This window comes from Chrysochloris asiatica, unplaced genomic scaffold (assembly GCF_000296735.1).
Source record: "Chrysochloris asiatica unplaced genomic scaffold, ChrAsi1.0 scaffold00001, whole genome shotgun sequence".
NCBI lineage: Eukaryota > Metazoa > Chordata > Mammalia > Afrosoricida > Chrysochloridae > Chrysochloris > Chrysochloris asiatica.
Window position 1 is genome coordinate 21,361,167 of NW_006408519.1, and position 12,919 is coordinate 21,374,085.

At 40.8% G+C, this 12,919-nt stretch overlaps 1 protein-coding gene across 1 annotated transcript; it reads left to right on the forward strand.

Annotated features, from left to right (window-relative positions):
• The first annotated feature begins 481 nt into the window (after positions 1 to 481).
• Positions 482 to 7,425, forward strand: UTP23 (UTP23, small subunit (SSU) processome component, homolog (yeast)). Its single transcript, XM_006830663.1, has 3 exons — positions 482 to 700; positions 6,640 to 6,814; positions 7,045 to 7,425. The coding sequence occupies exons 1-3, from the start codon at positions 513 to 515 to the stop codon at positions 7,423 to 7,425; spliced, it is 744 nt and encodes a 247-aa protein (XP_006830726.1). The 5' UTR covers positions 482 to 512.
• The last annotated feature ends 5,494 nt before the right edge of the window (positions 7,426 to 12,919 follow it).

The window sequence follows — 12,919 nt, forward strand, 5'->3', positions numbered from 1 at the left end:
ATATTGTTATTATTTTATACTGTCAGTTTTCCAGCTCTACTGGCGTTGTAGGATAAGCACTGGATTGCTAACCACAAGGTCGGCAATTCAACATCCAGACACGCCGTTAGAGAAAGAGGAGGCTTTCTGTTCTCCTAGAAGATTTACAGCCTTGGAAATGCTACACAGGGTCTATGAGTCGGAACCGACCTGATGGCAGTAAAGAGAGAGAGGCAGAGAGACGGCCGAGAGAGAGCCTTTGAGAGGTTTTCGAGGCGTCACGTTAACTACTAACCAAACCACAGGTTTTATAACTCAGGCACTCCTGCACAGATTAGCGAATTCCAGAAAAATCTCAAACCTTGTCCCCTCTCTGGCCCTACCCCTGATGAGTGACGTCACCAGTGGGCAGGGCCTGGAATTGGGGCGTTTGCTTCTGGGGCAGAGGACTCTCTACTTCCGGAGGAAACCAGCATTTCCGCTAGCGGAACCAGAGCTTCCTGATCCGATGGCTTTGCCCCGGTAGGCCAGGCATGAAGATCACGAGGCAGAAACACGCCAAGAGGCACCTCGGCTTCTTCCGCAACAATTTCAGAGTACGCGAGCCGTACCAGATATTGCTGGACGGCACCTTCTGTCAGGCGGCGCTGCGGGGCCGCATCCAGCTGCGGGAGCAGCTGCCTCGCTACCTAATGGCGGAGACGCAGCTGTGCACCACCAGGTAGGCCCGGCGGGTCTGCTGGAGGTGGGGGGTGCGGCGGTTATCGTGGCCTGAGAATCGGGGGGCGGGGGGCTTCAGAAAGATCGTGGGGGAAATGGAATGAAAGTTTCCCCACGAACTCTTTGAAGCCGCTGGTGGTAACGTGCCTGCTAGCTTGGTGAACCGTAGGGACACGTGCTTTGTAGTCTAACAGCCCTGGCTTTGAATCCTGGTTTTCAGTTCTCTCAGCTTTGTAATTTCGAGCAAGTTCTTTCACCTCTATGAGAAGATCTTAGTTTTTTTTTTCTCATCAGTAAAATAGATGAAAGGACCCGGGTGGTGAAGTAGTTTAAGCATGCTAGTGGTTCGACACCACGAGTCCGTCTGCCGGAGAAGGACGAGGCAGTCTGGTTCTGTAAAGATTTTTACAGCTTTCGAAACTTTATGGGGCAGTTCTACTCTGCCCTGTTGTTGTTATTGTTGTTAGGTGCCATCGGGTCGGTACCCACTCATAGCGACCTTATGCACAGCAGACCTTATGCACTGCCCGATCCTGGGCCAGCCTCACTACTGTTGCCACGCTTGAGTCCATTGATGCTGCCACTCGGCCAATCCATCTCTTTGGGGGTCTTCATCTTTTACTCTGATCCTCCACCCTACTAAACATGATATCTTTCTCCAGGGACTGGTCCCTCCTGACAATATGTGCGAAGCCTGAGAGATGAAGTTTGGCCGTCCTGGCTTCTAAGGAGCACTCTGACTGCACTTCTTCCAACACAGATCTATTGGTTCTTTTGGCAGCCCATGGCACTTTTAGTATTCTCCTCTAGCACCATAACTCAAAGGCATCAATTCTTTTACGATCTTCCTTGTTCACTGTCATGCTTTCGCCTGCATATGAGGTTATTGAAAATACCATGGCTTGGGTCAGGCACACTTTAGTCCTCAAGCTGACATCTTTGCTCTTCAACACTTTAAAAAGGTCTTGTGCAGCAGATTTGCCTAATGCAATACATTGTATGATTTCTTGACTACAGCTTTCATGAGTGTCGATAATTGATCCAAGAAGAATGAAGTCTTTGACAACTTCATTCTTGTCTCCATTGATAAGAATGTTGTTTATTGGTCCAGTGGTGAGGATTTCTGTTTTCTTTACATTGAGATGCAATCCATACCAAAGGCTGTGCTCTTTGATCTTCACTAGTAAATGTTTTAAGTCCTCTTCACTTTCAGCAAGCAAGGTTGTATCATCTGCATATTGCAGGTTGTTAATGAGTCTTTCTCCAATCCTGATACCACAGTTTTCTTTGTATAATCCGGTATTTTGGAGTATGTGCTCAGTGTACAGATTGAATAAGTACAACCCTGGCGCACACCTTTCCTAATTTTAAACCATTCGGTATTCCTGTGTTTTGTTCGAACAACTGCATCTTGGTCTATGTACAGGTTCTATCCTAGAAGGTCAACTAGATGGCAGTGAAATAACATGGAGAAAGAAATCAGGCTTGGTAAAGTTGAGGGTCAGAGAGTCAGAGAAAAAGAGTAACACCGCCAACGTGGTGGATTGGCACAGTGGCAGCAGTTACAGGCTCAAGTGTAACAAGGATTGTGAGGTTGGCACAGGACCTGGCCTTGAGTCCTTCTGTTGCGCTCTGAGTCGGAACTGACTTGATGCCTTCTAACCACAAGCTTTGCTGGAAATTTCCTATGAGGTATACTGAGCGCGAAACATTTATCAGTATCCCAAACCTACTCCTTTCAAAATGGTTGTTGTTATTTATATAGCTTTTCTTAGTCTTCCTCCTCCCCCCCTCAATGTTTTTATTGTTTAATCAAGTGAAGTTTTACAGAACAGATCGTCAGTTTTACACTCAACAAATGATGCACTTTCATTTCATTACAATGATTGCCATCCCCTCCAAAAAGCAACGGTTAACAGGATTTACTTCTGGTCACTTTAATTCTTGCATCCCCACCTTCATCTTCCTCTGTTAATTTCCTGTATGTATATTGCCTTCCCTGGCACCTAAATTACTGATTCTCCCTCCTCCCCTGGTAACCTTCATAGAATGTTTCGTTTCTCAAGGAAAACTTTTTGCAACAGAGTTCTATTGTAGGATTTGATCCTTTGTGATTAATTTTACTGGGCATCACAGATTCACTGTTACTTTTCATTGTTTCTTAGTACTCCATTGTATGTATGTACCAGAGTTTGTTTAGCCATTCTTCAGTTGATGGGCATTTGGGTTGTCTCCATCTTCTTGTTATTGTGAACAGCGCTGTGATGAACACAGACAGGTCTGCACATATCTATTTGTGTCACTACTCTTATTTCTTGAGGATACATACCATATAGAGGGATTGCTGGGTCACACAAAATTTCTAATTGTAACCTTTTGAGAAAACACCCTGCCATTTTTCATAGTGACAGAACTGTTACAGTCCCACCAGAATTGTAGGAGGCTCCCAATCTCTCCATACCCTCCACCAGTATTTGTTGTTTTCTGTTGTTGTTTTTTGAACTTTGCTATTATGCTGGACTAAGATGATATCTCATTGATTTGCATCTCTAATGGCTAATGGTCACAAGCATTACTTCATGTTTGTTGGTTGCCAGAATGTTTTCTCTGGTTGTGTATGTTCATGTCTTCTGCCCACTTTTAATTTGATTATTTATCTTCATCTTATTGAGGTGTGCAAGTGTTTTATAAATTTTAGAGTAGTCCCTTGTCTGTTATGTCTTTGCCTAGTGATCTGCTTCCCCCAAAAACCTTCGCGAAGCTTGTGGAGCGAGCACAGTTCTACCCTATGGAGTCTCCATGAGTCAGAATCAACCAGATGGCAGCTGGTTTACTGGTTTTTTACTAACCACTGTACTCAGATCTCGAGTCCTGGGGTGGCAGTGTAGGATGAGTATTGAACTACCAACCACAAGGTCAGCAGTTGAAACCTACCAGATTCTCCTTGGAAACCCTATGGTTGGTGCTTATGTGCCGTGGAGTCAGTTCCAACTCGTAGTGACCCTGTTTTCTGAGGCTGTAAATCTTTATGGGAGCAGAGAGCCTCATCTTTTTCCTGCGGAACAGCTAGTAGTTTCGAACTGCTGACCTTGCGGTTCGCAGCCCGATTCATAATCACTATGCTACCAGGGTTGCTATGAGTCAGAACCGACTTCAGGGCACTTAACAACAATAAAATAGTTGGATCTAGAGGAGCTAATCGCATTCAGATTTAAAGGAACAAAAGAAATCATGGAGTCCTTTACCTGGGAAGGGAAGGGGTACGAACCCACAGGAGACTTAACTAAGATGGACAGGACTAACAGCTGATGGGGGAAGCAACAAGAGGTGTCAGATATAATTTGAGAATTTTACCCAGGTTGTCTTGAGAAAACTATTATTTCCAAAGAGAGCAAGATCAGCAGTTCAAACCCACTAGCTGCTCCTTGGAAACCCTATGCAGGGTCCTGGTGTGGCGCTGTAGGATAAGCATTGGACAACAAGGTTGGTTTGAAATGCAAAGTCGAAGGTTTAAATTCACCAGCCTCTCCTTGGAAACCCTACACAGAGTGACTATGAGTTAGAACTGGCTGGATGGCACTTAACAAAATCGACAGGCCAGTGGGGGAACAACACTAGTGAGGTCTGCACACCTTAGAATAATCAGCCATTGGAGATCAAAAGGGCAGCATTTTCCCAGAGACAAAGTTCAGAAGGCTTAGGAAAGGAAGAAGAATGGAAGTAGGAACCACAAAGAGGAAGTGGGGTGGGTGATGTTTTATTGTGGGGATTGTGATCAGTGACACGAAACAAGTGTATGTATTGTTGAATGGAAAACTGATTTGCTCTGTAATACTTCACTCAATTTATAATAAATAATAATTTTAAAAAGCAGACTATAAGACTTGAATGTCAGTGTTTAAATTCTTTTCCACCACATGTTAACTGAGAAACTTTGGTTATCTGTCTCAGTCATTAAAAAAAAAAAAAATCCTACAATGGGAATAAAACTTATCATAGGGCTATTATGAGAATTAAAAGTGTTAAAAGCACTTAATGGGTGTTCTGAAAATTTTTTCATTCATTCATTCATTCAAAAATATTTGTGACACCAGGCATTGTGCACTATTTTCATGATGATTCGCATGCTGTGATTCCTTTCTGGGCTATCCTGTTTGGCAGTTACAGAATAGTATACCATTTCCTGCTCTTAACCTTAAGATATGTTTAGTGTTTGGTTCTTCTCCTTTTATCTATAGTTAAGGGTCTCAGATTAAAGTGATGTATTGTTTGTTTGAATTTGTCATGTTTCCTAAATTCTCTCAGAATAAGATGCTTTTAAAGTAAGCTGTATATATACCTTTATAGCTTTTAAAAAAGTTTTTATTGTGAATTATGTGACAGTTTACATGGGAGAACACCAGCTTTACATTCATCCTATCATATTTCGTTTCATTGCAATGATTACAGTCCCCTCCATGCATCATCAAACAACCAAAGGGTATACCCTGCAAGCCTGCCCCCTGGCCATCGGCACACAGCCCGTTTCCCTCTCTGGGTCTAGAGTCCCCAGCCGCTCCAGCTCTCTACATCATCGTCTCTGCTTCTATATATGGCATCACTGCTTTCCTGGATAGGGTCTAACACTCTGCTCTTCTCACTTGATGGTCCCAGGGACCTCGGCTCCTGGACTGCAAAGTCAACCACTCCCCTCCTTTTGTTACAAAGCATCTACGTTTACAATTCTGTCCCTCACAGTCAGTCCTGATAGCAATTATTACTATTGTACCACAAGATTCTTATCCCCATCTTCTTTCATAAGCCCCTTCCCAACAGATTGGAAATGACTCAATAGAGATTCTACCTTCCCCGTACCCCCTGGAAGGCTCCCTCTTGAAAGCTTGTAAGCCAGTCTCTTCTTTCCTTTGTAATCCCCCACCCCAATTCTTCATAGTTTTTTTTAAATTTTTTTTTTTAATGTTTTATTTTGAATTATGTGATAGTTTACCTGGGAGAACATTAGCTATACATTCATCCTATCATATATCATTTCATTGCCATGGTTACATTCCCCTCCATGCATCATCAACCAACCAAAGGGTATACTCTGCAAGCTTGCCCCCTCCCCCACCCACCCCCAGTTGTCAGCTCATAGCCCTTCGCCCTCTCTGGTACTAAAGTCCCCAGTTGCTCCATCTCTCCACGTCATAGTCTCTGCCTCCATCTCTGGCGTCATTGTTTCTCTAGGTAGGGTCCCACACTCCCAGGGACCTCTGCTCTTGGACTGCAAAGTCAATCCTGCCTCTCCTTTTGCTACAGAAGCGTCTACCTTTACATTTCCAACCTTCGCAGTGTATCCTGATAACAATTATTCTCTATTGGGCCACAAGAGTCCTATCCCTATCGCCTTTCATCAGCTCCACCCTGACAGATTGGATACTACTCAGTGAATACTACCTTCCTCTGCGCCCTCTGGATCTAGGCTCCCTCTTGAAAGCTTGTAAGACAGTCACTTCGTGCCTTTGTAGCTCTCCCCACACCCATTCTCCAAAGCTTTTGAAATTTAAGAATTTATATAAAGAGCACTTAGCTTGCTGCCTGCACATAAAAAGCGCCCAGTACAGCTTGACTGGTACTCATCTTGTTTAGTTGGTATCTTGGTGTGGCGCTGTAGGATAAGCACTGATCACAAGGTCAATGGTTCAAACTCACCAGCCACTCCTCAGAAACCTTATACAGAATTGCTATGAGTTGGAATTGACTCGATGGCTCTTAACAACAACATATGTATATTCCAGGTCTTCCCTTTTAATAATGAAAGGTCAAGTTTAAAAGCTGATATGTGTATACTGTTATAGTGTTACTTTTAAAAAAATAGATTTTGTTGTTTTCCGTTAGGCACACAACTGAAATGCATATGCTATCATTGTGGGCCACTCACAACATTTTTCTTCCCCTCAGGTGTGTGCTAAAAGAGCTAGAATCATTGGGAAAGGACTTATATGGGGCAAAACTGATTGCACAAAAATGCCAAGTTCGAAATTGCCCCCATTTCAAGAATGCAGTGAGTGGATCTGAATGCCTGCTCTCCATGGTCGAAGAGGGAAATCCTCATCATTATTTTCTGGCAACACAGGTGATAGTATTTTTAAAGCTATAAGGCACTTTTAATCATTTCTATTCCGTTTTTGTGAAAGTATAGTAAGACAGAATGAGGTAAAACTGATGTGTTAAAGTATTTAAACTCTTTGAAGTTTAGCTGTCTTTAAGTTAGAGTTGTCATTTGAGAATTTGAGAAGAAAACCTTGAAAATACTGGTTTTCATCTTAGTACTGATGTAACAAAATATTTTTTTCTTTATAATAGGATCAGAATTTGTCTGTGAAAGTTAAGAAGCGGCCTGGAGTTCCTCTCATGTTTATTATTCAGAACACTATAGTCTTGGACAAACCTTCTCCCAAATCAGTTGCCTTCGTTAAAGCAGTAGAGGCAGGTCAGCTTGTGTCTGGACATGAGAAAGAAAGCATCCGACAACTTAAAGGAGAACAGGGTTTAGTGAAAAACTCTGAACGGAGAAGAAAGAAGCGGAAAAAAATAAGTGGGCCCAATCCGCTTAGCTGTTTGAAGAAAAAGAAAAAAACTCAGGATACAAAACCATCCTCTAATTCTGAAAAAAAGAGAAAAAGAATCCGGAAGAGATCTACCTCCAAAAAAGTGCTGTCTGAAAAGCAGAATGCAGAAGGGTAACAACTGCTTTGGCTACTTTAAAAGACTTTCAAATGTAAGAAAATTATTTAAAAGTGTGCAAATACGTATCATAAAAGACTAACTTTTATTTTTATAAATGACCATGAATCCCTAAGCCTCTGCCTAAATTTATTTGCAAAATAAAGTGAATGAATGGGTTTAGGTGTGATAGTATTTACTTTTATTACTGAGTGGTTTTCTGAGATTGTGTTTCAAGGTAAAACTATTGTCTCCTCCTTTCCACCCCCAAATTGTATGAAGAGTTTTTAAAAACTCAAATAATGATAAAAGGCATGTGATCATACATAAATAAAGGAGGCAGTCCACTTTCACATTCACAGAGAAACTTCCTTCAACTCTTCAAGCTATTCTAGAATTTTCTTGTATAATTCCATTAATATGAATATGATCTCCTGGTGTGGTTCTGTAGGATCAGCACCAGCTGCTCCTTGGAAACCCTATACAGGGTTGTTATGAGTAGGGTTCGACTTGGTGGCACTTAGCAACAAAACAACAGTAGGAACATCTGCTATTTACCAATACATCCATCCTGTCTTCCTACTAGGAAGAATGGAAGTTTAAGTCTTTAAACATCCTAAGCTTAGTATTTTCATTATGACTATGAAATTGTCCACTTCAAACCAATTAGTACATCTAGTATTCTATGATTATATCTATTTCATAGCCTACTTTTTTACTTCTTACGCCTTAAGTTAATAACCTTGTTTTATGCATCTGACTAAATTTTGCCATATTCTTCGATAATCTTAAAGGATCTCACAATATATTTTTTTTATGGTCATAATCATCAAATACTATTATTAAATTTTCATCTGGACATGATCCTGAAGCCTTTATCATCCAGTGTAAAAGGGTGTGGCATCTAAGGGGAGGTGTGGTTCTGAATCTTATCAGTAAAGTGTCTTGATCAGTTATGAAATGCTGCATGAATAAGTTCTTAGTGACTAAAATAAATGACTCTTCTTAAATGTGAGAGCATTCAAATTTATTCCTACAGAAATACCATGCTCACTTGAATTCAGAAGTGTTTTACGATGGGGAATAACACAAACTATTATCTGGCAAACCTGAAGTAGTGTTTGTAGGTTGTAATTTCATGGTTCTATCTTAAGTTCTTGGCAGTAGGAACATTAAAAATAAAGCCACTGAAAAAAGTGAACAGTCCAGCGATGGTTCCTGTCAGGGTATTTATTAGTAACCATAAGCTAGTGACCAGGACATGTAGACAAGGCAATAAAGCAGGTGGTATGTGTGCTGATGGTGTTCATTTCAATTTGTTGAAAAGCATACATTTTAGGTGTTCTTAAGAAAATACACTTATTCAGTACTATATGATTGCTTACTAAAAGTGTCTGGACTAGGGAACTAGAAAAGCAACTCATTTCATGATTAGTTTTTAAATTAAAATAGTTAAAATTATAATGTGTTGGAAAGTATATTAAATATTTTTTAAGTTAGATTAAAAGAATTTTTCAGAAAAGAATCTCACAAAGTAAAGAATTAAATTGTATAATTCTCTTGTGAATTATACTGCACATCATCATCTTCAATCCCTAGTAATATTTGCTTTTTAATTTTTATTATTTTTCCATACAATTTGGGGTGGTGGGGACAAGCACTCATGGCAGTTACCACAGGTGAACAGAATTCATTTTGTGGTTTGGGGGGAAGTGCTGAGCACCTCTGCCTTAGAGGATAGCTGCTACCATGATTGGAGACACTGTGGAAAGCATCTACTTTTGAATTCTCTGAAAATGCTCTTTGAATTCGGAGTTAGATTACTCATAAAAGATTTTTTCTGTCTCATCACAAATTTTCTCGGACTACCGGAGCAGTTTGATTACCCCTGGCAATGTTAACAGTATCCCTTCACAGTCTTGTTTTATGCTTTTGTCAACTCACCTGCTCTCAGACATATATAATCTACAGATACTTTGTAGATTCTTGTAGATTTTTTAGGTCTTGACAGTCTACACAATACCACGTTAGTCCACTATACTAAGGGTATTTAGCAAACTAGATGTGATGAGCAGAAAGTAGCAAGTAATACATATGCCTTAGGCGTATGTGAATCAAAAGGTGGCAGGTCAACCCTATGAAAAGTCATGGAATCATTACCTCAGTTAATTTCTGGAGGTTCAGTAGTCTGGAGCATGTCAAAATAACCTCTCAAGAGCAAAAGACCACAGCCATCTACCACTCAAAATCAGGCATACAAATTTGGTGGGCCATTTTCAGTTTCAGAGGCAACCCATGCCATAGTTTGCTGCTCTGACCCAATTACTAGGTGAAGCAGAAAGCTGATGATTTCGAGTGGGGCCTAGAGCAAGAGACCACTGGAAGTTGAGTGGTTTTTTCCTTTGTGCTCCCAGATCCAATGATACTTGAAGTGTGTAGCAATATGGAGCTTCTAACAAATACTATTAAGAGAATTCATGGCATAAATCTGAAGTTTTGGAGAAAATCCATATTTTCTTCTGAAAACAATGATTATCTTTTTGAAAAATAGCTAGCATGATGCTGGGTTCTGATTAAAACTGAACACAACCATGGACATCTAGTGACCAGGCAACCTGAACTTCCTATAACTACCTGAGTATTTTCTGATCCATTAAACCACAAGCTTGCACATGCATCAAATGGAAATGGTATACAACATTGAAGCCGACCTGGACTATAAATACGGCACTTGAGCTAATGGCTCAAACTACATGGTTCCCTTGCAAGCAGGAACTGAAAAACAATACTTGTCACAACAAACAAAAGGTGGGAGTCATCCAGCTGTCCATAAACAGATGAGTGGATAAACAAAATGGTGTATATGTGTACAATGGGATAGTGTTAGGTGCCATCAAGTCTCAACTCGGACTCAGCAACCATGTGCACAACAGAACAGGAGACTTCCATCCTCACAGTTGTTATGCTTAAACCCATTGTTGGAGTCACTGTGTCAATCCATCCCTTGGGGGTCTTCCTCTTTTTCAGTGACCCTCTACCAAGCACCTTATCCTTTTCCAGGTACTGATCTCTTCTGATAACATCGCCAAATTACATGAGACAAGTCTCACTTGCTTCAAGGAGCATTCTGGTGTACTTCCAAGACATTTGTTTGTTATTTTCGCAATCCATGGTTCTTTCAATGTTCTTCATCAACATCATAATTCAAATGCATCAAATTTTCTCCAGTCTTTCTTATTCATTGTCCAGTTTTCATATAAATAATGAGGCAATTGAAAAAATACTATGATACACCCTAGTCCTCAAAGTGACATCTTTGCTCTTTAATACTTTAAAGAGGTCTTTTGCAGTGTATTTGCCCAATGCATTATGTCTTGAATTCTTGTTTGCTGCTTACATGAGTGTTGACTGTGGATTCAAGTAAAATGAAAACCTTGGTAACTTCAATCTTTTCTCATTTACCATGATGTTTATTATTCCAGTTGTAAGGATTTGAATTGTAATCCTTACTGAAGGCTGCATTTTTTAAAATCTTTATCAGCAAGTGATTCAGTTCCTCTTCATTTTATCAATACCTCCATAAATAAAAAAGGAATGAAGTTTTAATACGTGCTATGACATGGATGAATCTTGAAAACATTTTGCTCGTTAAAATAAGCCAGACAAGAGGACAAGTGCTCTATGCTCCCATTGACATGAAATACCTAAAATAGACAACTGTGTAAAGATTATGGTTACCAGGCACTAGAGGCAAGTGAGGAGTGAGGAATTATTTCTTACTGCATGTAGAATTTCTATTTGGGGTGATAAGATTTTAGAAATGAATAATAGTGATAGTTGCACACCATTGTATGATTAATGAATTTTACACTTAAAAATGGTTGAAATGCAGTTTTATGTTGTATGTATTTAACACAAGCAACTCTTGATGTCAACCATTGCTTTATTGCCTCCTCTCCCTCAGTTCACACCTATGAACTCATGAAAATTTTTCCATAATCAGTTAACTGAAGAGGGAAAAAAATTGAACCTGGTTTACAGATGTTTCTCCAATATATGCTGCCAGCTAACCCAAAAGTGAACAGCTGTAATGTTACAACTCCATCTGTGGGATGGTTCAGAAAGAAAGAGCAATGAAGGGATAGCGTCTTCTTTTTTTTTTAATGTTTTATTGTGAATTGTGTGATAGTTTACATGGGAGAACATTAGTTTTACATTCATTCTATCGTATATCATTTCATTGCCATGATTACAATCCCCTCCATGCATCATCAACCAACCACAGTCTGCCCCCCGGTCCTCAGCACACAGCCCCTCTCCCTCTCTGGGTCTAAAGACCCCAGCTGCTCCATCTTTCCACGTCATCGTCTCTGGTGTCACTGCTTCTCTGGGTAGGGTCCCGTTCTCTGCTTTTCTCCCTTGATAGTCCCAGGAACCTCCACTCCTAGACTGCAAAGTTAATCACTCCCCTCCTTGCTACAAAACGTCTACCTGTACATTTCCAACCCTCACAATCAGTCCTGCTAACAATTATTCACTAATGTATCACAAGAGTGTATCCATGTTTCCCTTCATCAGCCCGCCTAGACAAGTTGGATACTAAGTGGAGATTTTACCTTCCTCCACGCCCTCTGGATCTAGGTTCCCTCTTGAAAGCTTGTAAGCCAGTCACTTCTTGCCTTTGTAGCCCCCCCCCCCCCATTTTGGGTAGCCAATGTTCAAGTTGCCCATCCCTGTCTACTCTGTGTATGGAGGGGGTGGGAATGAATGATCCTTGCCGTAAAGATTTGTTCCCTCTTTTGAGCTACTGCATCAATAGGTGTAGGTTAAGTTCATCAAATTGTTTTTTTTATTTTTCCTCCTCTACCTTCTTCTAGTTGAGCTCTGATCATCCAGTCATTGAAGCCAGGTCAAGTGGGTATTATCTGCAAGTGTGGGTGTTCTTGTGCATATGCCCTCTCTTCTTATCTGCTGGACGCTTCACTCTCCACTCTATTCCTCTGTGGCTAAGTTACTGACTCTGGGCAGGGATAGCTTCTTAATGACAGGACTTTGAATAATACATTTGGTTGTCTACTTTGAATTGAAAGAAGGGAAGAAGTATAGATCTGCTCAGCTGGGTTTTACAGTCATATATTAATTATATTTATTACAATGGCCAAACATAATTTACAGACAATACTCAGGATTATGAGAGTTATTAGGGAAGTTAACGGAACACACGTCAGGATCAGAAACAACTGCGGATGCAGCAGGAAGGCCTCTTTCTCGGCCATACTGCAGGCATGCCTTTTCTCGTCTTTGGACTCTCAGCCATGTGGTCCCTTGGCTTCTGCCCTGCATTGGCAAGTGTTATAAACTCTTTTAGCACTTCTGGTAAGTGTTTAAGGGGCACCTAGTTCTGCAAACCAGTGTCGGGATCTGACCTCGACATAGTTGTGTTGTTCACGAGTGTTTGGGTCACGAGGAGGGGAGATCCAGCGGCGATAGGGATAGCGAAAGAATACACAGACAA

Bases quoted from the DNA above. Each gene is read 5' to 3' on its own strand.
- UTP23 (XM_006830663.1), top strand. From the start codon at position 513: ATGAAGATCACGAGGCAGAAACACGCCAAGAGGCACCTCGGCTTCTTC. The intron at 701-6,639 runs GTAGGCCCGGCG...TCTTCCCCTCAG, and splicing joins ACGCAGCTGTGCACCACCAG to GTGTGTGCTAAAAGAGCTAG. The intron at 6,815-7,044 runs GTGATAGTATTT...TCTTTATAATAG, and splicing joins ATTATTTTCTGGCAACACAG to GATCAGAATTTGTCTGTGAA.